The sequence below is a fragment of the Pan paniscus genome, chromosome 11, assembly GCF_029289425.2.
Source record: "Pan paniscus chromosome 11, NHGRI_mPanPan1-v2.0_pri, whole genome shotgun sequence".
NCBI lineage: Eukaryota > Metazoa > Chordata > Mammalia > Primates > Hominidae > Pan > Pan paniscus.
The window spans coordinates 91,567,350-91,591,502 of record NC_073260.2 but is presented as its reverse complement, the minus strand read 5'-3'; the positions used below and the strand labels follow the sequence as shown (position 1 = coordinate 91,591,502).

The following is a 24,153-nucleotide window of genomic DNA, read 5'->3' as shown; positions in this document are numbered from 1 at the left end:
TGGCCTTGAACTCCTGACCTCATGATCTGCCTGCCTCAGTCTCCCAAAGTGCTGGGATTACAGGTGTGAGCCACCACGCCCGGCCTGTATTTTCTTTTGTTCTGTGTTTTGTTGAGAATGTCACAATACACCAATCTTAAAACAAGGTTGCTGCCACATGCATGCAAGAAAACTTTTTTTTAATCTTACAGAGTAGATCTTGGTGTCATATCATGGGCTTATAGGACACACTGAAGTTGTTTATAACTAATCAAAGCTATTTCCATGAGAGTTTCCTTTCATCAATTTTTTTCTGACAACAAGATTATGGGGCAAAACAATTCATATCCGCATCTGAATTTTTGTGCAGGGAAGGAAATTCAGATGAAATATCAAACTTAAGTTAGAATACATTTGACAACAAGGTGAGGTGAAGAATTAAAATAATTATCTAGAAGATGTATATACACAAAATGTTATCAACTAAATTTTTTTAAATAAACGATGCCAAATGGTATCTAGGAGTTCGTATTATCTAGACCAAGAGTCTGAGATTTTGAAGGGCTATTAAAAGTCATTTTGTTCAGTCTCATATCTGTGCAGCAGTATTCTTCCCGAATTCTTTCCACTTTTCAGGTATATTCCCAACCTTGGAGTTTCCCGTGATGGTGTGATTGCCTGTGTGAGAATAGGGTGAGAGAAAGTATTGTTGCTGACACAACATCTGAAGTGTGCTGAACCAGCAGATACTCTCTCAATACACTCAATTTTAGCTTTTTTTCTTAAGCGTTTTAGCCATGTAAAAATTCATTTCAACAAACAGCACACAGAAGATCTCAAGAAATAGGTCAGGATCTCATAAATGGGCAATCCAGTTTACAAAAAAGACAGCAATAAACATGTTTACTGCATATCCTTTCACTCTTCGGTAGTATAAAACATTACAACCATCTTCCTTTAGGTTTAAAAAAATAAAGGAAAGAAAAAGTAAACTGAATGTACCTCGCGACTTCTTTTGGCTTTCTACCAGGCTGGAGCTTTAAAGACAACACTATTTTGTCTCTGTATTGAGGAAAATTGTGGACTTTTAACTTAGAGTGACTAAATAGAATGCATTACACTCCCCCCCCATTTTTTTAGAATTAAAAGAAGCAGAAAAACAAAACTATCTGAAAAGTACTCACTGCTCAGAGGAAAGTCTACTCTGAGCTCAGCAATTAGGCACTCTGATGTTAGAGGAGGGCAGCCCAGGCAGGCAGAAAAATCACCAGACTGTGTAGTGCTGGGCTGGACGTTCTAAGAGGCCAGGAACCATCTCCACTTTTTCACAACTATATGCCCAGTACCTGGCACAAATTCTGGCAAAATGCATATTCATTCATAATTTATTGAGTACCAACTCTGTACCAGGCAGTGTTCTAGATGCTTGGGATATATTATAAAACAAAACAGACAAAAATCTTTGCCTAAAAATAAAACTGTTCCTCTATTCATAATACTTTGAACCAAATGTTGGGGGTGGAGGGGCTTCAAACCAAACAATTCTCTAATTCTCTGCAGATACCAACTGGGTATCCTACAATTTAATTCAATGTGGACACTAATTATCCAACATTATTGCACATCCCACAGGTTAAGGGTTCAGTCTCACAAGACTACCTCCAATTTAAGATACCAATAGCAAGTCCAGGGTCTCCTGTACTTCTTCTGATAGACTGGCTATGAATCGGGGTGTCTTCAACTATTTGAGCTGCTATAACATGCCATTAACTGGGTAGCTTACAAACACCAGAAACTTATTTCTCATTTGTGTAAGCTGGAAAGTCCAGGATCAAGGCACCAGCTGAATGGGTGTCTGGTGAGGGCCTGTTTCCTGGTTTGTAGACAGAGCTGTGTCCTCACATGGCAGAAGGGACTCACAAGCTCTCCTGGGTTTCTTTTGTAAGGGCACTAATCCCATGACGTAGTCACTTCCCAAAGGCCCCATCTCTGAATACCATCAACTTGGGGATTTCCAATTTATGAATTCTGATAGGACACAAACATTCAGACCACAGCACAGAGGTTCTCACAACCGCCTTAGAGTCAATAATTTGCTAGAACAGCTCACAGAACTTAGAAATAATTTTTACATTTCTCAGTTTGGGGAAGGGATACGGACCTTCAAGGCCCTCTCCGGGAGCTCAATCCTTCCAACACCAACCTGGAAGCTCTCCAAACCCCTTTGGTTAGGGTTTTTTTTATTGAGGCTTCATTATGTAAGCATGATTGATTAGGCCATTGCCCACTGGTAATATCCAGCCCCTTTCTCCTCCCTGGAGGTCATAGTGTGAGGCTGAAAGTTCCAACCCTCTATCACTTGGTTAGTTGCCCTAGCAACCAGCGCCCCCCCACCCCTCCCATTTTCGGGCTCTCCAAAAGTCACTTCATTAATATAATCTCAGATGTGATTGAAAGGGGCTTGTTATGAATAACAAGATACCACTTTCACTCTTATCACTTAGGAAATTTCAACGGTTTTAGGACCTCTGGCCAGGAGTCAGAAATGAAAACCAAAATTTTATTTTTTATTTAATTTTTTTTTTTTTTGAGACGACTCACTCTGTCACCCAGGCTGGAGCGCGGTGGCACGATCTCAGCTTACTGCAACCTCTGCCTGCTGGGTTCAAGTGATTCTCCTGCCTCAGCCTCCCGAGTAGCTGGGACTACAGGCACGTGCCACTACACCTTGGATAATGTTTGTATTTTTAGTAGAGATGAGGTTTCACCATCTCTACTACGATGGAAGGCCGAGGTGGGCGGATCACCTGAGGTCAGGAGTTTGAGACCAGCCTGGCCAACATGGTGAAACCCCATCTCTACTAAAAATACAAAAATTAGCCGGACGTGGTGGCAGGTACCTGTAATCCCAGCTACTCGGGAGGCTGAGGCAAGAGAATCGCTTGAACCCAGGAGGCGGAGGTTGCAGTGAGCCGAGATTGCGCCATTGCACTCCAGCCTGGGGGACAAGAGCAAGACTTCGTCTCAAAAAAAAAAAAAAAAAAAAAAAAAAAAAAAGACTGTACTTCCCCAGGTACTGTGGCTTATGCCAGTAATCCCAGCACTTTGGCAGGCCGAGGCGGGTGGATCACGAGGTCAGGAGTTCAACACCAGCCTGGCCAACATAGTGAAACCCCGTCTCTACTAAAAATACAAAAACTTAGCCAGGCGTGGTGGCAGGCACCTGTAATCCCAGCTACTGGGGAGGCTGAGGCAGGAGAATTGCTGGAACCTGGGAGGCGGAGGTTGCAGTGACCCAACATCACGCCATTGCGCTCCAGCCCAGGCAACAGTGCGAGACTCCGTCTCAAAAAGAAAGATATGTACTCAAAACTGTCAAGGTCCTTAAAAATAAGTAAAGTCTGAGAAACTGTCACAGTCAAGATGAGACTAAAGAGATATGACAACTCAAAGTAATGTGGTGTCCTTGGTGGGATCCTGGAACAGAAAAGGGAAAAATTAAGGAAACCCAAATAAAGAACGAACTTTAGTTAATAATAATGTATCAACGTTGATTCATTAGTTGTGGGAACTGTACCATTTTAATGTAAATTTTAACAATAGGTTAAGACTGAGTGCGGAATAACAGGAACTCTACTATCCTGACAACTTTTCCGCAAATCTAAAACTATTCTTAAATATAAAGTTCAGTTTAAAAAAATGAGGGGTGGTGAGTGGAGGTAGGAATGAAGGAGAGAGTTCATAAAAAAGACTGAAATTGTACGTAGTCAGAAGAGAAGAACCACAACAAATTGGTGCTACTCAAAAAATAAATAAATAAATAAAAATCTGGCCCCAGTTAATTAAAAACTAAATATTCCAAGAAATTTAAATTAATTTATACAAACATAAAAAATAGCATTTTAGTTAGGATTTACTTTCCACTTTGTGCCGATAAAAATTTTTCTTTTTTCTTTTTAATAGTAGCTCAGTTTTATTTTCTGTGGTAACAAACATTTAAGAACCAGAGAAAACAAGGGACCCCTGAGCACACAAAGGCAGTACAGGCCGACCATGAGGCCCTCCCGGGAAAGTAGCAACTGTGGGAATTCCCTGCCCTAGGGAGGATGGATGCACTGCCTAGGAGGAGACGCAAGGTTAGACCTCGCCCCATTTTCCCAGGCCAGGCTTAGCGGGAAACTGGGGGCCCAAAGTGCTGCAGGGTCCGCACCACCAGAGAAAGATGGTCGAGAAAGTTGATAAGGGAAATTCGGAGCAGGCGACAGTCTTCAGCTTTCCAGCGGACGGCCAGGATCCTGCCGCTCACTGTGAGATCCTTCCCAACCACCCTTTGGTGGGGTTCGGCATCTGGAGCCAGGGACCCATGGGCAATTTCCGCCTCTAAGGGGGTCGGGAAAGGCACGCTGAGGGTGACTATGTGCGGCCGCATTCCTGGCCCCTGGCCACAGACGCTGCGTTTCTGCTAGGACCTGACACGTGCGGTGGGGGAGCTCCGCTGGCTGGAGCTGCCGGGGTGTCCGCGCCCCCGGGGCAGCTGTGATCACCCTAGCCATCCCCGCAGTTGGCGCCTCCGCCTGCGTCTGCATCCACGTCCCACATGACCGCCCTGGCTCCGACTCCTTTTCTTTGTAAACTAAAGAAAAAAGTATAGCTGTAGTTGTACTCATTCAAACCTGGACTCACCTTTTCCTTCACCCAATTTTGCTCCTACCCTGGCTTCTTCCTCCTCTTCCTCCTTCTGGGCTCTCTACCCCAGGAAGGGCATCTCCAACCATCCTGTTGCTCAAGCCAGAAAGCTGGAAGTCATTCCTCCTCCCTACCTCTGCATCAAGTCACCATGACTCTACCTGAAGACTTTACATGTTTTTATATTTGTATTTATTTTTCTCCCTCTCCATTTCTTCTATCTAGGCCTCATCATTTCTGATCTGATCGCTCACCATAACAACCTGCTAAGAATCCAACCTTCGCATTAGCACCCAAGTGATTATTGTGAAATTTAAATGTAATCAAATCAGCTCTAAAACAAGGTTACTGTGAGGATAACAATATGGCAACGTTTGTAGAGTGTTTAGCGCAGTGCCTGGCAGGTCCTCACAAAAGAAAGAACAGATGAGGAAAGAGAAAAGAAACAAAAAGTCAGCTGTCACAGGTTACATCACCCCATCCCTAAAATCCTCCAGTGTCTCTCAAGAGCCTTCAAAACAAAATTCAAACTTTTTAGCATAATGCCCAAGCCCTTATTACTTTGCTCCTGCCAGGCCTCCAGCCATCTCCAGCTACCTCTATGAACACTTACGGCCATGTGGTTATTGAGTTATTGGCCAGGCGTGGTGGCTCACGCCTGTAATCCCAGCACTTTGGGAGGCTGAGGCGGGCAGATCACCTGAGGTTGGGAGTTCAAGACAGCCTGGCCAACATGGAGAAACCCTGTCTCTACTAAAAAATACAAAATTAGCCAGGCGTGGTGGAACATGCCTGTAATCCCAGCTACTTGGGAAGCTGAGGCAGGAGAATCGCTTGAACCTGGGAGGCGGAGGCTGCAGTGAGCCGAGATGGCTCCATTGCACTCCAGCCTGGGCAAAAAGAGAGAAACTCTGTCTCAAAAAAAAAAAAAAGTAAGTATGAAATATCCCACTGAAATAAAATATAATGGTAAGAAAAGAGGCCATCCATGACAGCAACAACAAAAAATGCCTAGTAACACATTTAAGAAGAAATGATGAAGACCTAGTTTAAAAAATGAAGAAAATAAATATACAGTTATATGTTCATGAGTAGGAAGATTCGACATTTTAAATGTGTTAATTCTCTCCAAACTGATATATAAAATCACTGTAATCACAATAAAACTCACAATGGGATTTGGGGGGAATCTGCCAGAAATATTCCTAAGTTCCTCTGGAAGAATAAACATATTAAAAAAATACAAGGAATATTCTAAAAAGCAAGAACAATGAAGGGAAGTAGTACCATGTATTTCAGTGGAAATTAAGTATACATTAAAAGTGGTGGCCAGGTGTGGTGGCTCACGCCTATAATACCAGCACTTTGGGACGCCAAGGCAGGACAACTGCTTGAGCCCAGGAGTTCAAGAACAGCCTGGGCAACATAGGAAGACCCTATCTCTGCACATACAAAAAGAAGGTTGGGGGGCGGATTTCACATTAGTCAGGAAAAATAAGATTAGTGTTAGACAAACTAGTTTGCCATTTGGAGAAAAATAAAGATCAGTTACTTACAAATAATCCTCAGTCCTTACACCAAAATAACTTTCAGATGGAATAAAAAATTTAAGTTTAAAATGGAACAATGATTCCAGATGCAGTGGCAGGTGTCTGTAGTCCCAAGTACTGAAGAGGCTGAGGCAGGAGAATCACTTGAGCCTAGGAGTTCGAGGCCAGCCTGGGCAACACATCAAGGCTGTTAATTTAAAAAAAAAAAAAAAAAAAAAAAGGGAAACAATGAAAGTACTAGACGTAACCTGTTAAACCTGGGACAACAGATTTATATTTATAATGCTGGACTGATGAAGGGGAAGGTGGAGAGAAGAAAAAGGCCAAAAAGGAAGAGTCACAATTTATCTACATAAAAATTAAAATCTTTATATGGCCGAAAAAAATATATATAGACACTAAGTAAAAAGCGAAGAATATACTAAAGAAAACAATTGTAACACATGACAGACTAATATCTACCCCTAAAAGGGCTATTATTAAAATAGTGGAATTACACCACAGAAAAATGGTAAAATAATATGAACAGTTGACAGGAGAGTCAGTAAACATTTAAAACACGGTTAAACTTACTAACAAAGAAACTCGAAACAATAAGATATCACTTTTTATCTCCAAGCTTAGCAAAGATTTAACAACAAAAGGCCCTCATATTGGCAAGGCCCACTCACACACTGCTGGAAGCAGTTACAAACCAGTATGGAAACTTATTTATTACAATTTTAAATCTACATTCATGTTGACTCAGCAATTTCAATTCTAGCTGTCCATCCAACAGAAATACTTGCATGAGTACTCAAAGCTGTATTTGCTAATTTCTCTGCAGCAGTTTGTAAATCACTGGAAATTGCTGAAATATTCATCAGTAGGAGAATAAATTACGGTGCCTACATACTATGCCATTAAAAATAACAAGGCAGATTAGTTATTTATCCTGACATAGTAAGATGACAAAGTGAAAAGGGCAAGCTGTAAACAGCTTGTATAATGATCCCATTTCTGTACAAACGAAGACCACATACAAAGTTATTGCTAGTTTATTTTATTTTACGTAAGAATGCTTCTTAAAAGTGTTAACTTTTTTGTTAGTTTCGTTTTTAGACAAGGTATTGCTCTGTCGTCCAGGCTGAGGTTCAGTGGTGCAATCACCACTCACTGCAGCCTTGACCTCCCAGGTCCATCCTCCTGCCTCAGCCTCCCAAGTAGCTGGGAGTACATGCCCACACCACCACACTAACTCTAATTTTTGTAGAAACGAGGTCTTATTATGTTGCTCAGGCTGGTCTCAAACTCCGGGACTCAAGGGATCCGCCTGCCTTGGCCTCCCAAAGTGCTGGGATTACAGGCTTGAGCCACCATGCACCCCCTGCTCTTCCTTTATTAGCATTTAACACTCAACTGTTTGTTTCTGGTTCCCTATGCTGTGAGCTCCTTGAAGGCAGGGACCACGACTTATGTGATTTTTTTTTTTTTCTGAGACTCGACAGAGTCTTGCTCTGTCAACCAGGCTGGAGTATAGCAGCACCATCTCTGTTCACTGCAACCTCCGCCTCCCAGGTTCAAGCGATTCTCCTGCCACAGCCTCCCGAGAAGGTGGGACTGCAGGCACGTGCCACCATACCTGGCTAATTGTTTCTATTTTTAGTAGAGAAGGGTTTCACCAAGTTGGCCAGGCTGGTCTAGAACTCCGGATCTCAGGTGATCTGCCCACCTTGGCCTCCCAAAGTGCTGGGATTACAGGTGTGAGGCACGGCGCCCGGCCTGACTCACGTGATTTTTGTATTACAAAGCCCTAGTACACTGCCTGGTAATATTAGACGTTTATTAACGGTTGGTTTAAACAAAAAACTTTATACCAGAGGTGATACTTGAGAAGGCAACACCTAAGATTGAAAAAAATCAGGTGTCTGTCAGCCAATGCAAAAGCATACAAAGGTGAAAAGGTGTATATGGGAAACTGCGGATAGTTCTGTGACTGGAATGCACAGTTAAAATTAATGAAAGAGAAAAGGCTGAAGAGGCAGCATGAGGATGCTTCCAAGGATAAAGTTCAAAATTCTTAGGGTACCATATATACCAACAGACAAAGGCATGCCCTAACTAGCTTTGAAGCCTCACCTCCGGCTATTCTAGCTCCCTTAGCTATGGCTATATCCAATTAGTTGCAATTTCCTAAAAACATCATATTCTTCCACACCTTAGCATAGCCTTCCCCTGTGCTTTGTCCACTGCTCTCCTCCCATTTTCAAAACTCAGCTCAATTGCCACTTTCCCAAAGAAACTCTCTCTGATCTATCAGGTTAATATAGGAGGCTCTCCCCTACTGACTTCTACCTCATGGTTTCTCTGGTAGTCTGTTGACTTGTTTGGCTTCTCACTAAAGTCTAACTGGGGCTTTTCAACTCTGCATCTCCAGTTCTGTTTTTGTTTTAAATCGAGACGGGGTTTCACCATGTTGCTTGGGCTGGTATCAAACTTCTGAGCTCATGCAATCAGCCCACGCCGGCGTCCCAAAGTGCTGGGATTACACACGTGAGCCACCAAGCGTGGCAAACTCCATCTTTCTTGGTGCTAGATACTGACATACCTGCTGTGTCCCTGGATAAAGAAGCGGACCCCAATTCCCATGAAGCCCCCGTGGTACCATTTTCAAGTCCGAGGTCTTACGTTGCAGATTGTACATCCAGGTTCCCTGACCCGTAGGATTTAAAAATTAGGTCAAATAATTAAACAAATTGTTTTAGTTAGACACTCTTGCTGCTACTCTGTAGCCAAACTGGGTGAAAACCTGACCAGAGGAGTCCACGGCCCTCTGTACATCAAACACGGTCCAAACGTCTCACTGTTTAGCTCAGTCCCAGACACACTGAGCTCAATCTGCAGGAATCTGCGAGGTCCAGGGCAGATAACATGTGTCTAGGGGCCTGGACTTGCACAAAAAGCCTTAACAACTTCACAATTTGATTAATTATGCCGCCTTGGACCACGCGTGAAAAACAGCAAGACCCAAGGCCTATGCTATTGGTCTGGGGACTAGACCCACCTGGCTCAAGCATTTTTTGCTCGCCACGTTCCCAAAAAGAGAAAAGGCGCCCGTAAGGGGGGGGGTGGTGGCAAGACTGTTCCAAGAGCTTTCCCGTTCACACACAGCTCCCGCTGGGTCACTGTACATGAGCCCTTCCCGCCCTCGCGGGCCGAGGCGGCCACCCCACAGGTTTGGGAACCCTAGGACTTGCACTGCTCCTGGGCCATGCCCCACCAGCCGGAGACTTCCGCACTCTCAGGCTCGCTGAGTGGAGGAAAAGGGCTCCAGAAGATTCCACGAGCGCCGGGAAGCCGCGCTAGCACCAACCCCCACAAGGCCTTTCGGCGCAGCTCCTCCCGACCCGTGCGCCCCCGCGCCGTTGCCCAGGTAACGGCGGGGCGGTGGCAGCGGCCGAGAAGGGCGGGACTTCCGGCGGGTGACGCGCCCGGGTTCGGCTACAAAAGACGACGGCTGCGGCGCGCCGGGCGGAACTTTCCAGAACGCTCGGTGAGAGGCGGAGGAGCGGTAACTACCCCAGCTGCGCACAGTTCCGCGCTCCTTCCCGCTCCCTCACACACCGGCCTCAGCCCGCACCGGTGAGTTTGAGCCTTCGCGCTGCCCCTAGTCCCCTGGCTGGCGCCATTGGCGCCGGGAAACCGATGGAGCCGCGGTCGGGAGGCAGTTGGCCGCGTGGGTAGGACCGCTGTCAGTTCCTGGGCCCACGATTTCCCTTTTGGAGGGCTGGTGTGGTGCCCTGGCAACCCATCCCCGGCACGCACAGTGAATGGGCCCGAGACCTTTTCTAGCCCTCCCTCCTTCCCCAGCCTGGGATCTCCAAGGAGCTACTGTCTTCGGCTGCCCCTCCGTGCGCGCCCCCGCGGCCCCCCTCCCCGTCCGTGCTCGCTCGGGGTTGGGGGGGAGTGGGGTTGGCGACCCTGCGCACGCGCACAGGGAGGCAGGGGCGAGGGGCTGCGGGGGGAGCCGGGCGGAGACTGCGGCTTTTGGTTTCGCTTTCTCTGTTTCCCCTCCCTTTGTTTGTTGAGGGCTGGGCTTTCCCCACCGCCACTTGGGTCCAGGGTGGGAGGGAGAAAGGAAGGAAACCGGTCAGCGCCAAATGCAAGGGGAAACCTGGCAGGTAAACTCTGCCAGCCTGAGGGGCGAGAGGGATTCGGCTGGAGAAGCTGTAAGCCGTGGGCGGTGGAGGGCTTGCTGTGTGGAGCCAGTAACCTGTTCTATAAACCACTCCCCCCCACCACTGTGTGCCCAGACGTCTTTTTCTGGAGAGTATATGGAGTTTATCACATTTGCCAAAGACAGTGATAGTGTAATGACCGATAGACTGAACATATCAGTGTTTCTTTTGGTTACAACTGTCACCGCCTCTAGGGCAAACGTGAAGAATCCAGATAATAGTTGTGTTATATTAGTATGGAAGCTTTGGTGTAGGAAAATTGGAACCAGCTGCTAGAAGGCGGCTCTCAGATTATTTCTCGATAATGATTATTTGTTTTGTCTGTTCGAGTTTATAGCTGAATTATCGCAGGAATTGTTACCTTTTTGGTGAAATTTAGGGAAGGTGGTGTTCTTATCGGATTTTGCGAAGAGATTGCTCGGCCTTAGCTCTCTTTTTTATTAAAAGCTACCAGTTGAAAGCCGGTTAAAGTTGCATTTTCTTATTTCAGGCAGTAGAAGATGGTGAAAGAAACAACTTACTACGATGTTTTGGGGGTCAAACCCAATGCTACTCAGGAAGAATTGAAAAAGGCTTATAGGAAACTGGCCTTGAAGTACCATCCTGATAAGAATCCAAATGAAGGAGAGAAGGTGAATAGTATCTACTCTTAAACATATCTGAATAGTTCTTTGCCAGACGTATGGTATTTCTATTATGGCCTGAAATCGAGTATCTAATATAGTAACTATGATCACTTCTCGGCCTTTTTAGCTAAGATCAAGTGTAATGTAGTTTGGTAACACTTGTTTTTTAAAAAATGAAATTCACTCCTCTTTTCTCAAACAGTTTAAACAGATTTCTCAAGCTTACGAAGTTCTCTCTGATGCAAAGAAAAGGGAATTATATGACAAAGGAGGAGAACAGGCAATTAAAGAGGGTGGAGCAGGTGGCGGTTTTGGCTCCCCCATGGACATCTTTGATATGTTTTTTGGAGGAGGAGGAAGGATGCAGAGAGAAAGGAGAGGTAAGAAGAATCTAGTCTTTGTGCAGCTAACTAAAGTTAGCTGTTGGTCAGAGCAGATCTTTGAGAAATCACCCATTTTAAATGCTTGTTAGTATAATGTTGCAAACTGACCACAAATTGCCTCTGATTTATGGTGTCGTGTTTTTTTGTTGTAGTTTTTTTTTTGTTTTTTTTTTCTTGAGACGGAGTTTCCCTCTTATTGCCCAGGCTGGAGAGCCACGGCGTGGTCTCAGCTCACAGCAACCTCCACTTCCCGGGTTCAAGCGATTCTCCTGCCTCAGCCTCCCAAGTAGCTGGGATTACAGGCATGCGCCACCAAACCTGGCTAATTTTGTATTTTTAGTAGAGATGGGGTTTCACCATGTTGGTCACGCTGGTCTTGAACTGCAAACCTCAGGTGATCCACCTGCCTTGGCCTCCCAGAGTGCTGGGATTACAGGTGTGAGCCACCATGCCCAGCCAGTGGTGTCGCTTTTTTTAAAATGAGATTTAAGGGGCCTAAAAAATAGCCAACAGAGTGGTAGCAAATGACTGCTTCCAAAAATCTTAGATATTATCAAACAAATTATGAGAACAGCCGCGTGCTGTGGCTCATACTGTAATCCCAGCACTTTGGGAGGCCGAGGTGGGTGGATCACCTGAGGTCACGGTTCGAGACCAGCCTGGCCAAGATGGTGAAACCCCATCTCTACAAAACTACAGAATTAGCTGGGCGTGGTGGTGGGCGTCTGCAATCCCAGCTCCTCTGGAGGCTGAGGCAGGAGAATCGCTTGAACCCTGGAGGCAGAGGTTGCAGTGAACGGAGGTCACGCCACTGCACTCCAGCCTGGGCAAGAAGAGTGAATCTCTGTCACAAAAAAACCAAAAAAATCCAAAAATTAGCCAAGCATGGTGGTGCGTGCCTGTAATCCCAGTTACTCAGGAGGGCTGATGCAGGAGAGTCGCTTGAACCCGGGAGGTGGAGGTTGCAGTGAGCTGAGATCGCCCAATTACATTCCAGCCTGAGCAACACAGCGAGACTCTTGTCTCAAAAAAAAAAAAGGACAAAGTATATAGCAATATAATTTTCCAAGCCCTTTTTACAGATCTTATTTGGTGTTCCCTCACTTCCCAAAGGAATTTGATGGTAGGTACAGTGGCCTTTTTCAAATGGGAGTAAGTTAAAGTTCAGAAACCTAAAACTTCTTCAAGCTCATATAGCAAGCCAACAGAGCCAGGGCTGAAAACTGGTTCGTTGCCTGCCATTTATCTAATCTTGTTTCAGCTTTATTGTGTCAAAATTATGTATTTAATATGTTTATCAGGAAAGTGGCCTATGGGCTCTAGAAATACTGCTTATAGGAGTAAAATGTTCAAGAGAAATCAGTCTCACTTTATTTCCAGTATAGTGTATACAAATAAGGGCTGATGAGCAGAACCAGTTTTAGAATGAATGGCCAAGCCATTAAATTTCACTTTGAGCTTCTTAAGGTTCAGAAAGATCTGGGAAATTGTTTATTCAGTTTTTCTTTAAAGATCTTCAAGGAAAGGATTATGTTTTTATTAAGATACTTAAACTTCTTAAAAAGAAAGTCCACAATCCAAATGACTTGCTTAGTAAATTGTTAGAATTTGTCCACAAAAAAGTAGTGGTGGTTTTTCACTTACCTTACAAAGAACCTGCAGGTTAACATTGGCAAGCTCTTTTATGTGGCTTATGATCATACTGAGAGGTTATTTTTGGGGAAATGCGCTTCATCAAGCTCTAGAAGCTTTATTTTTCCTTCCTTATACTCAACACTGTTCAAAATAAGGGCAGCTAGATTTTAGCGTGCCAAAACTAAAGGTGGAACTATAAGCAGAAGGACATAATTAATGGTATTTCATGCTTGATTAGAAAGTTAAAATGTTCATTAGGCATATTGTACAGAAACGAGTTTGAGAACTTTTTTCAGTTGGTGGAAAGGCAATAATATTGTTGTGAATAAGTCCTTGTGGAAGGATCACTAGTTAGGAACTTACTAACTTATTAGCAGGTGACTTCATACTTCTAACCTCAGTGTCCTTATGAGGTCTTGACCTTCCATTTCCTATTCTGATTTAAGTGAAGTAAGGCACTCCTTAGTAGCCACTGGCCATGTGTGGCTCCATTAATTTAAGACAAAAACAAAAATACGGTTTCTTAGTCTAAATGGCCACATTTACATGCTCAATAAGCACATGTGATTGGTGGCTGCTATGTTGGACAGAACAGATATAAAACATTTATCACTGCAGAAAGTTCTGTTGGGCAATGCTATTATAAAAGGTATGAGAAATTTGGCCTTCAAAACAACCAGTGCTGGCCCAGCAGTAAATGGGCTGTTTTCTACTAAATCAGGAAGAAGTAGAAATTGATACTCTTCTGTGGTGACTCAATAAATACATCAGCTTCCCTGGCCAATCTTGATTAATGAGAATTTACTGTGCTACAGAATTTTTGGATGAAGTAATTGGCCATGTTGCTCAATACGGTACGAAGTGAAAGCTTCAAAAAATATATTGTGACAGAAATGAATGTTTGGATTATTGTGAAATGTGCCCTTTTAAATAACACTGGTTTTTCTCAAGTGACTTTGAAGGTAATGCTTTTGCTTACCATATTTCCAAGATGGCCACGTCTGTGCCCTTAAGCAAATATTTAATCTCTGACCTGATTTTCCCTCATCTGTGATTACATCACAGTTTGAGGATCATCTGTGATAACGTGAACATTCTGTGTATATAGTAGGTAGTCAACAGATGTACCCTGTGAGGCTCATCTTTTATTATTCTTTGCCACATTCTTTATAGTGCCTTTAGCACAAGTAAGATCCAGCATCTTAAACAGATTTGCAATGAGAAATATTTTGTTTTAGGTAAAAATGTTGTACATCAGCTCTCAGTAACCCTAGAAGACTTATATAATGGTGCAACAAGAAAACTGGCTCTGCAAAAGAATGTGATTTGTGACAAATGTGAAGGTACGGTGTTTTTTTGTTTTGTTTTGTTTTTAAGCACCTTTAATATGACACCTGAAAATGGAGCTAAGACTTCTAGATAGATATGTAAAATTGACTCATGTACACTACCTAGATTTTGGGGGAGGGGAGGGCAGATATGAAGAAAACCAACTGAAAACCTCCCACCTAAAGAAATATCAGCACTTTTTTCTGTGTATATTTTAAATACAGTTGGGATCAAGCTAGTTTGGTATCTTTTTTGTAATAAGTAAAAGTTATTTATTGGAAAGTGTGTTCTAATAAGAATGAAACTCATTGGAATGATCTCATCAGTTGTACATTCAGAGGGTAGCATTCCATCAGACTTCGAAAATATTAAAAGTATAGCATTTAGGAATTGTCTTCTTAAAACATTTACTACTGTATACACTACTAATTCATACATTATTTAATTTTCTTTTTAAATTTAGGTAGAGGAGGTAAGAAAGGAGCAGTAGAGTGCTGTCCCAATTGCCGAGGTACTGGAATGCAAATAAGAATTCATCAGATAGGACCTGGAATGGTTCAGCAAATTCAGTCTGTGTGCATGGAGTGCCAGGGCCATGGGGAGCGGATCAGTCCTAAAGATAGATGTAAAAGCTGCAACGGAAGGAAGATAGTTCGAGAGAAGAAAATTTTAGAAGTTCATATTGACAAAGGTGAGTTCTGAGTTACTTATTCTGAAGTCTTGAATGCTGTGGCAGATTTATTATTAACATTTTATAATTGTTTAAAAATCATTCTTAATTAGGTTATATATGATCCTATCAATCAGAAATAACTCTTAGCAGCTTAGTAAATAATGTTCTTTTATCCAGACATAATTTTGCACATTGGTATATTACTGATACAGAATATATTAGAAATCTCCTCATTTAATATAACAGGATCATCTTTTGAAATCTGTGGTCCTGTAAATGATTGAATAGTGTTCCAAACTTAATTCTCTCCTGTTAAACCACAGTTCTTCCATCTTTTAAAAAATTAGAATTAATTGTACACATTCTTAATTAGGAGTTACTAGATCAAGGGATAGGCATACTTTTAAGGATTCGAAAGGGGAGTTAGGTGAAGAATTGGGTCTCATTAAAATTCATGGTTTTTTTGGAGACGGAGTTTCGCTCTTGTTTCCCAGGCTGGAGTGTGCAGTGGCACGATCTCAGCTCATTGCAACCTCTGCCTCCCGGGTTCAAGCAGTTCTTCTGCCTCAGCCTCCCAAGTACCTGGGATTACAGTCACCCAGCACCATGCCCGGCTAATGTTTTGTATTTTTAGTAGAGACGGGGTTTCACCATGTTGGCCAGGCTGATCTCGAACACTTGACCTCAGGTGATGACCTGCCTCGGCCTCCCAAAGTGCTGGGATTACAGGCATGAGCTACCGCACCCCGCCTCATGTTTATTTTTTAAACCAATGGGCATGTTTTTGTTTTTGTTTTTTTCTGAGGTAGAGTCTTGCTCTGTTGCCCAGGCTTGAGTGCAGTGATGCGATCTTGGCTCACTCTAACCTCTGCCTCCTGGGTTCAAGCGATTCTCCTGCCCCAGCTTCCCAGGTAGCTGGGACTACAGGTGTGCACCACCACACCTGGCTAATTTTTTTTGTATTTTTAGTAGAGATGGGGTTTCACCATGTTAGGCTGGTCTCAAACTCTTGACCTCAAATGATCTGCCTGCCTTGGCCTCCTAAAATGCTGGGATTACAGGTGTGTGCCACCATACCTGGCCTGGGCTAGTTTAAATAAGCGTATTGGCCCACTTAATTGGCTTACTTGCCCATCTATTATATTTAAATGCTCCGTTAATTGATTTGAAATAATTTAGACTACCTTTCCTTTTTTTAGACTTGACACTTCCCTACCCATTGGGCTCCACATTTAGAAATAACTATATAACCTTTTTTTTGTATTCTCGGGATTTGATTGATTTGTCAATTTTTAAATTTTACTCTTGTCAACTTGCAAAAACATTTTAAAATGTATTACAGCAATACACTGCAGAAATTTTAAGAAATGTATATAACCCCAGAAGGAAACTTAAATCAACATTATGGTAATCTCTTTTCAGATTTTGCTGTTTATAAATGGGTCTACTATTATACTGTACTATGGTATGATACCAATCTGGAACTGTTAATATTTGAACATATTTCCATATTAATATACAAATCTACATTAACATAAGTGGCTGCAATAGGATTCTATCATGTGACTCATGATACTGGCCTCTCTGACCCCCAGGGTTCCACCCAAGAATGTAGTACATTGAAAGGTAAAAATAAGTTTCCTTGGCCAGTTGTTGAACTTAATAAATCTGTGTTTCCCCCTTAGTGGGCCCATGCCTAAGGTTTATACTTTGAGGTGTTCTTGATACCGATAGCATATAGAGTAAGTCTTAACGTTGTTGATAGGTTCTTGGAAACTGGGACTTCTAGCAGAATGACCTCAAATAATGTCATGCAGGTCCTCAAATAATGTCATGTCACTATAACACAGCTGAGGGGAAAAAAATTGGTCTTGTTATGTGTCATTTCATTTAAAGCAATTTCCAAGAACCTATCAACAATGGACTGTAAGTGAGAACTTGAAATTAATGCCCTAACTATATAGCAAGTGAAGGCATTTGTGCTATGCCTACCCTTGCTCTTTATTCAGGAAAACCTAGCTGAGTTTAATTGCTTCCCTAGCACAACAAGTTATTTTGCCTCAATACATGATTAAAGACAGATTGTTTAATTTTGTCAGTGTATGATACTGATAGCGCTTTAAGTCCTTATTTAAGAGGTACGTACTGAAGTATTTGTGGGTTAATGGATATAGTTGGAGTTTGCTTGAAAGTATATGTGGGGGGCATGCGTAGGGGTGTAATACATGAAATATTAGTCATGAGTTAGTAACTGCTGAAGCCAAATTGGATGGATATGTAGGAATTCATTGTACTGTTGGCTTTGTTTATACAGGATTAATATTTTCCATACGTAAAGGTGAAACATGATTGCTCTGTTAGGTAACCAGAGTGATCTTGGGAAGTAATCAGGAGATAACTGCTTTGGTGTAATACTCTACAAACACAGGTTTTCTTACATGAGTTATGTTCTAAGAGACGTTGCCCAAACCCTTACTGAACTAAAATATGTGGGTCAGAGGTGAGGGGCATGAAGTCTCAGTTTAAAAAAAAAAAAAAAAAAGGCGTGTTTTTTTGCCCTGTTAGAAAATACTCCTCCCCTTGTATTTTACGGACCATATGGGCTAAGGGAGTGTCTAGCACTGATTGTTTTGTTTGCTTGTTTGTTTTAATTTAAATGAGACAAGGTCTCGAACTCCTGTGCTCCAGGGTGCTATCCTCAGGGTATCCTCCTGACTCGGCCTCTCAAAGTATAATTACCCTTTTTTTAAGGGGACTATACTGAATAGTTCTTTAAAATACGGATTTTCAGGCACAGGGGCTCAGGTCTGTAATCCTAACACTATAGGATGCTGAGGCAGGATCCCTTGAGCCCAGTAGTTCAAGACCAGCCTGAGCGACATGAGAACCCCCGTCTCTATTAAAAAAAAAAAAATTCAAAAATTAGCTGGTCTGTGGTCCTGGCTACTCGGGAGGCTGAGGTGGGAGGATCACTTGAGCCCAGGAGATGGAGGCTGCAATGAGCCATGTTTGTGCCACTGCACTCCAGCCTAGGCAACAGAGCAAGATCCTATCTCAAGAGAAGATAATAGATTTAAAATTTTTTTAGTTTTGTATATAAATACTACAATAGAAGGGTCTTGATTTACATTGCTGTTAGACTTTTAATAGAAGTAATTTGATAGAAGTAATGAAACTGAAATACTTAATTAACATTTTTTGGTTATAACCAGTGTTTGCCAGTCATGGTTTAGTACCAGCATATACCTGTTGAGTTAATACTCTAAATATTGCTAATGAGGTGTAGGTGTCTGTGGGAAAGTTGAAACTTGGAAAGGATATGCAGCTTACTTCCCCAGGGTAATCCAGCCAGTGAATAGCAGCTCTGAGATTTGAAGGCTAGTCTCTTTGCCTCTGGAGTTTGTGTTCTCCACTATGATACCTTTCTTCAGGAGCAAATTGGACTGAACTACTTAAGTGGGCTTTCTTAGTCATTTCTGTGATTTTTATGCATAAACAAACATCTATGTATAGATTTTATGATTCTGACCTTAGTTGGATATTTAATAAAAGTACAAAATTAATGTTTTGTTTTTAGGCATGAAAGATGGCCAGAAGATAACATTCCATGGTGAAGGAGACCAAGAACCAGGACTGGAGCCAGGCGATATTATCATTGTGTTAGATCAGAAGGACCATGCTGTTTTTACTCGGTAAAGACTTTATCAACCACTCAAATTGATATCTTACATATTTGGGTTGTTGGTTTTGTTTTTTGTTTTTTTGTTTTTTTTAAAGTGTTTTCCATTACTCTTAGAACCTATTTCTCAGGAAGATTGTTAACCATTGTTCAGATCATAAGAGGTTGAATACATAGGATCAGATTTTTAGCTTTTTGTCTCTTAAGTATGGAACGTTGAAAATGTGTTTCAATTAGATGTTTTGTGTGAACCTAAGCAGCAGATGGGTGGGGAAAACATCCCTGGACAAAAATTTGCCCTCAATCTTTGTAAAGCAATTTAAGTGCCTTAAAGCTCTCACCAGTTTTCAATCTCATTTATGATAAATTGAATTGCTTTTAATTATAAATACCCAAAAGCATCTCTGTAGGAAATTTAAATTGGAACTCAATACTAAGTATAAATTCAGGTCTACCATTTTGAGCTAAATAACAAGTATGATGAACACTGAAGCACAAGAAAGATGGATGATTAACAGCAAATGTTTGTGATCCATGGCTAACATAACACCCTCTGTGCATGCTATATTCCCAGCAACTTGGGAGGCTGAGGTGGGAGGATCACTTGAGGCCAGGAGTCCTAGCTACTGGGGAGGCTGAGGCAGAAGAGTGGCTTGAACTCAGGAGTTCAAGGTTATGATCATGCCACTGCATTCTAGCCTGGGTGACAGTAAGAACCCACCTTTTTTTTTTTTTTTTAAATGGAGTGGAGGTGAAATTGGGAACATCTTAAACTAGTTTAGGATTAATTAATATTTCGGCTTGGTTTGGTGGCTTACACCTGTAATCCCAACACTTTGGGAGGCCGAGGTGGATGGTCAGGAGTTCAAGACCAGCCTAGCCAACATGGTGAAATGCCATCTCTGTTAAAAATTTAAAAATTAGACAGGCGTGGTGGCAGGCGCTGAGGCAGGAGAATCACTTGAACCCAGGAGGCAGAGGTCGCGGTGAGTTGAGATGGCGCCATTGCACTCCAGCCTGGGCAAAAAGAGCAAAACTTGGTCTCAAAAAAAAAAAAAAAAAAAGACTAATATTTTACAAATGTCTGAAGATAATGGGAAATGTTGTCAAGCTCAGGCTTTTGATGCTGTCATTTGATAAGGGTATTAAAGATGTTTTATTTATTTTTTTTTTTGAGATGGAGTTTCGCTCAACAGGCCCAGGCTGGATTGCGATGGTGAGATCTTGGCTCACTGCAACCTCCAACTCCCAGGTTCAAGCAATTCTCTCACCTCAGCCTCCCGAGTAGCTGGGATTACAGGCGCCCACTACCACGCCCAGCTGATTTTTGTATTTTTAGTAGAGACGGGTTTCACCATGTTGGCCAGGCTGGTATCGAACTCCTGACCTTAGGCAATCCACCTGCCTCGGCCTCCCAAAGTGCTGGGATTACAGGCATGAGCCACCGCGCCCAGCCTAAAGATGTTTTATTAATGTGGGTTGGAAAAGGAAAGTCTAAGCATGAGAAGGAGGAAGTGGGCTGTTAACGTTAAATATGAAAGGCTGTGTTCACTCACAATATGCCAGGAAATAATATTTCAGGTTCATCAATGAGGAAATTGTTAGAGTCCCTTTAAATGGGACATATCCTCATTGTTTAATTTCATACAGCCTAAATTATCTAGGACCCTGCCCAGGCTAGAGTGCAGTGGCACGATCTCAACTCACTGCAACCTCTGCCTCCAGATTCAAGTGATTCTCCTGCCTCAGCCTCCCGAGTAGCTGGAACTACAGGTGCGCGCCAACATGCCTGGCTGATTTTTTGTATTTTTAGTAGAGATGGGGTTTCACCATGTTGGCCAGGCTGGTCTTGAACTTCAGACCTTAGGTGATCCACCCTCCTCAGCCTCCCAAACTGCTGGAATTACAGATGCGAACCACAGTGGCTGGCCTAACCCTCACTCTTGTGAGTTGTTTTTTTTTTTTTTTCCCCCTCTGAGAAACCAGATTTAAAACTAGGTAATGAAACAATTCACTGATGGTAAATGGTAAAGGCTGCCTAGAGTGTGTGGAATGACTTTGAATCCTTATCTAGGAAAAGGGGCTGGCAGGTTCCACATGTTTGCCCTTCCCAGATCTTTGCTCTGCTTGATTTTTACAATGGGGGAAGAAAAGGGTGTCTTTGTAAAAGACTCTTTGCTTTTATTAAACAAAAAAACAGCCTGCTTTGGTACATCTACTGATTGGTGATTTGAAAAATATAAATATGTGTCATATTTTATGCAGACGAGGAGAAGACCTTTTCATGTGTATGGACATACAGCTCGTTGAAGCATTGTGTGGCTTCCAGAAGCCAATATCTACTCTTGACAACCGAACCATCGTCATCACCTCTCATCCAGGTATGGGAACTAGGCAAGCTTAAGCTTCTCTTTTCTATTCTAGTATTTTCCTTGTCTCCTGATAAGAAAGTGTAGTATAGGCACTGAGGGAAACCCATTGTTTTTCTTTCTCGGTTACATATCCTTCTCTGGGCTTAGATGAAGTTATAAGGTCTTGGCTCTCTTGTCAGCCCTTGGAAAACCCATAAGTGAAAGGTAACAGGATTGCTTTGCCATGTAAGTTTTACTCTTGCCAATGAGCTAGGACAGTGCTCTGTTCTTTATATTCCCTGCCTCATAAAAATGTGACCATACTTAAGGAAGAACTTGGCTTCAATGTTTTTAGGTCAGATTGTCAAGCATGGAGATATCAAGTGTGTACTAAATGAAGGCATGCCAATTTATCGTAGACCATATGAAAAGGGTCGCCTAATCATCGAATTTAAGGTAAGCTGTAATGTACTTTAAGAATACTTGAGAACAATTGGCTTACTAAAATCTGATAAAAAAGTAAAATTTCAGCCAGGTGCAAGTAGCTCATGCCTGTAATCCCCGCATTTTGAGAGGCTGAGGCAGGAGGATCCCTTGAGCCCTGGAGTTTTGAGAACAGCCTGGACAACATAGTGAAACCCTGTCTCTTTAAAAAATAAAAATAAATAAAATAAAATTTCTGAATGCCAAAGAACCTGAAACTTACATCTTTCCACAGCAAGAAATATATGGATCTGGCCACGTGCCACTGTCACACGCCTATAATCCCAGTGCTTTGGGAGGCCGAGACAGGTGGATCGCTTGAGCTCAGGAGTTCAAGGCCGGCCTGGGCAACATGGCAAAACCCCATCTCTACAAAAAGTAGCCAGGCATGGTGGCACACACCTGTAGTCCCAGCTACTCGGGAGGCTGAGGAGGTGGGAGGATTGCTTGAGCCTAGGTGGTCAAGGCTGCAGTGAATCAAGATCGTGTCACTGTACTTCAACCTGGGTGACAGAATGAGACCCTGTCTCAAAAAAAGAAAAAAGAAAATTTACCTAATAACTACTTACTCCTGTCATGTTGAGCATTCTTTGTTAACAAGTTGAGGATGGGGTTTTTTGCATCATTAATTGGATATTTAAAGATAGGTTGTGGGAAGGGTGTGTGGGACAAGTGGGTATTTTACTAATGAAAGGTTGTAACTGGCATCTTAAAGTTGAGAGGTGCTTTATAAAAATTGCAGATTTCTTGGCAAAATCGTGTAATGCTTGATTTGTTAATAGGTATAAAGCAATCCAGTCATTTTCCTGAGTCTTAAATTGGCCTGTCACCATAAAAATATTAATTAAAACTTTTTTTTTTTTCCTTTTTGAGACAGGAGTCTTGTTCTGTCACCCAAGCTGGAGTGCAGTGGTGCGATCCTGGATCACTGTAACCTCCACCTCCTGGGTTCAAGCAATTCTCCTGCCTCAGCCTCCTGAGTAGCTGGGAATACAGGTGCCCGCCACCACGCTGGGCTTTTTAGTAGAGATGGGGTTTCACCATATTGGCCAGGCTGGTCTCAAACTCCTGACCTCAGGTGATCTGCCCATCTCAGCTTCCCAAAGTGTTGGGATTTGTAATCCCAATTGTATGAGCCACTGCGCCTGGCCTAAAAACATCTTTGGTAAGGAAGAACTACCCTTTTGAGAGTAAGAATAGCTTTGTTTAAATATGTTGTAAGAAGGGTTAGGCTGTTGCAGGATGGGTTTTGGTATTAAAAAGTCAGTTTGCTGGATAGAACAATGGTTGTTAAAGTGCAGTTTTATTTAATACAATCATTTTTAATAAAGCCTGACTTCTGGTCATAATCCTTGAACTCTAGTTCAGAGTGTGCTATGCACTGTGCCTTTTAAGAGCCTGTTCTAACCTGAGATTGGCAGATTCACCTAAATATTACGTGTTTACATGTGTTTTTCTGGGGAAAATGGGTCCATGATACTCTAAGGGAGCTAATGATGAAATCAGATTGAACAGTGAAAGTTTCTTTTGAAGGTAAACTTTCCTGAGAATGGCTTTCTCTCTCCTGATAAACTGTCTTTGCTGGAAAAACTCCTACCCGAGAGGAAGGAAGTGGAAGAGACTGATGAGATGGATCAAGTAGAACTGGTGGACTTTGATCCAAATCAGGAAAGACGGCGCCACTACAATGGAGAAGCATATGAGGATGATGAACATCATCCCAGAGGTGGTGTTCAGTGTCAGACCTCTTAATGGGCCAGTGAATAACACTCACTGCTGGCATTTAATGTGCAGTAGTGAATGAGTGAAGGACTGTAATCATAATATGCTCACTACTTGCTCTTGTTTTTGTTTTAATAAACTATAGTAGTGTTTTAAAAAGTTAAATGAAGAATAAACGCAAATATAAAAGCTCTGACTTTGCCCTGTATGTATGATGACTTCAGTGTGCAAGATGAAGTTTAATACCTGTAAAAACTACAAAGAAGTTCCCCTAGCATTTCTAGGCCAAACCTTGTAATTGACTTCAGCTATGTACGTGGACAAGCTTAGACTGAAATGCTAGGTATATGTATTGGCTTCAGTGTATGACCCTTCATTGTTAAGCTATGAAAGTAAAACTCTGTATTTAACTGGCAATGAGGAAAAAAAAATTTTGTAGAGAAGTGTTGGTCTGTATAGTTCTTTATATTAAGTGGGATTCATTGTAATGCCTCTGCATTTATTCTGTTGCCTCAACTGTTACTTGAAGATGGCGTAATATATAATTTATCCTGTGGTATCAGTGATAAAAATACCTTTCTGTAGGAGGGGTTTATCATAATATGCTGCTTCTTGAAGGCTTGCACTTCCAGAATTGTGTTTCCTTCTGCTGTGCCATTCATATATATATATATATATATATATATATATATATATCCATATATATCTTGACCAGTCCTGGTCATTTGCCCCCCTCCTTGTCTGTGGACCATGATAAGCCCAAGTAGTGACTTCAGAGCTGGGTAACAGAAATTAAAGTGAAAAGACCTTTACGTGGAGAATTTGCATGCGTAATATAGG

The 24,153-nt window shown here is 42.3% G+C and overlaps 2 protein-coding genes and 1 pseudogene across 3 annotated transcripts in view; 1 reads left to right on the top strand and 2 right to left on the bottom strand.

The window, feature by feature from the left end:
• The window catches only part of APTX (aprataxin), a 71,903-nt gene that overhangs the window by 42,955 nt on the left and 4,795 nt on the right, over nt 1–24,153 (bottom strand). The gene's annotated exons all lie outside the window — the stretch shown is intronic.
• Nucleotides 659–4,578, bottom strand: LOC106635103 (EKC/KEOPS complex subunit LAGE3-like; annotated as a pseudogene).
• Nucleotides 9,236–23,756, top strand: DNAJA1 (DnaJ heat shock protein family (Hsp40) member A1). Its single transcript, XM_003830111.5, has 9 exons — nt 9,236–9,836; nt 10,923–11,064; nt 11,261–11,438; nt 14,315–14,419; nt 14,869–15,096; nt 18,656–18,770; nt 21,023–21,138; nt 21,464–21,564; nt 23,125–23,756. The coding sequence occupies exons 2-9, from the start codon at nt 10,933–10,935 to the stop codon at nt 23,341–23,343; spliced, it is 1,194 nt and encodes a 397-aa protein (XP_003830159.1). The 5' UTR covers nt 9,236–9,836; nt 10,923–10,932; the 3' UTR covers nt 23,344–23,756.

What these genes read in the sequence shown, in the direction of transcription:
- DNAJA1 (XM_003830111.5), top strand. Translation starts at nt 10,933, where the DNA reads ATGGTGAAAGAAACAACTTACTACGATGTTTTGGGGGTCAAACCCAAT. An exon ending in CGTCATCACCTCTCATCCAG is followed by an intron (nt 21,139 to 21,463) that starts GTATGGGAACTA and finishes CAATGTTTTTAG; the next exon opens with GTCAGATTGTCAAGCATGGA. An exon ending in GCCTAATCATCGAATTTAAG is followed by an intron (nt 21,565 to 23,124) that starts GTAAGCTGTAAT and finishes TTTCTTTTGAAG; the next exon opens with GTAAACTTTCCTGAGAATGG.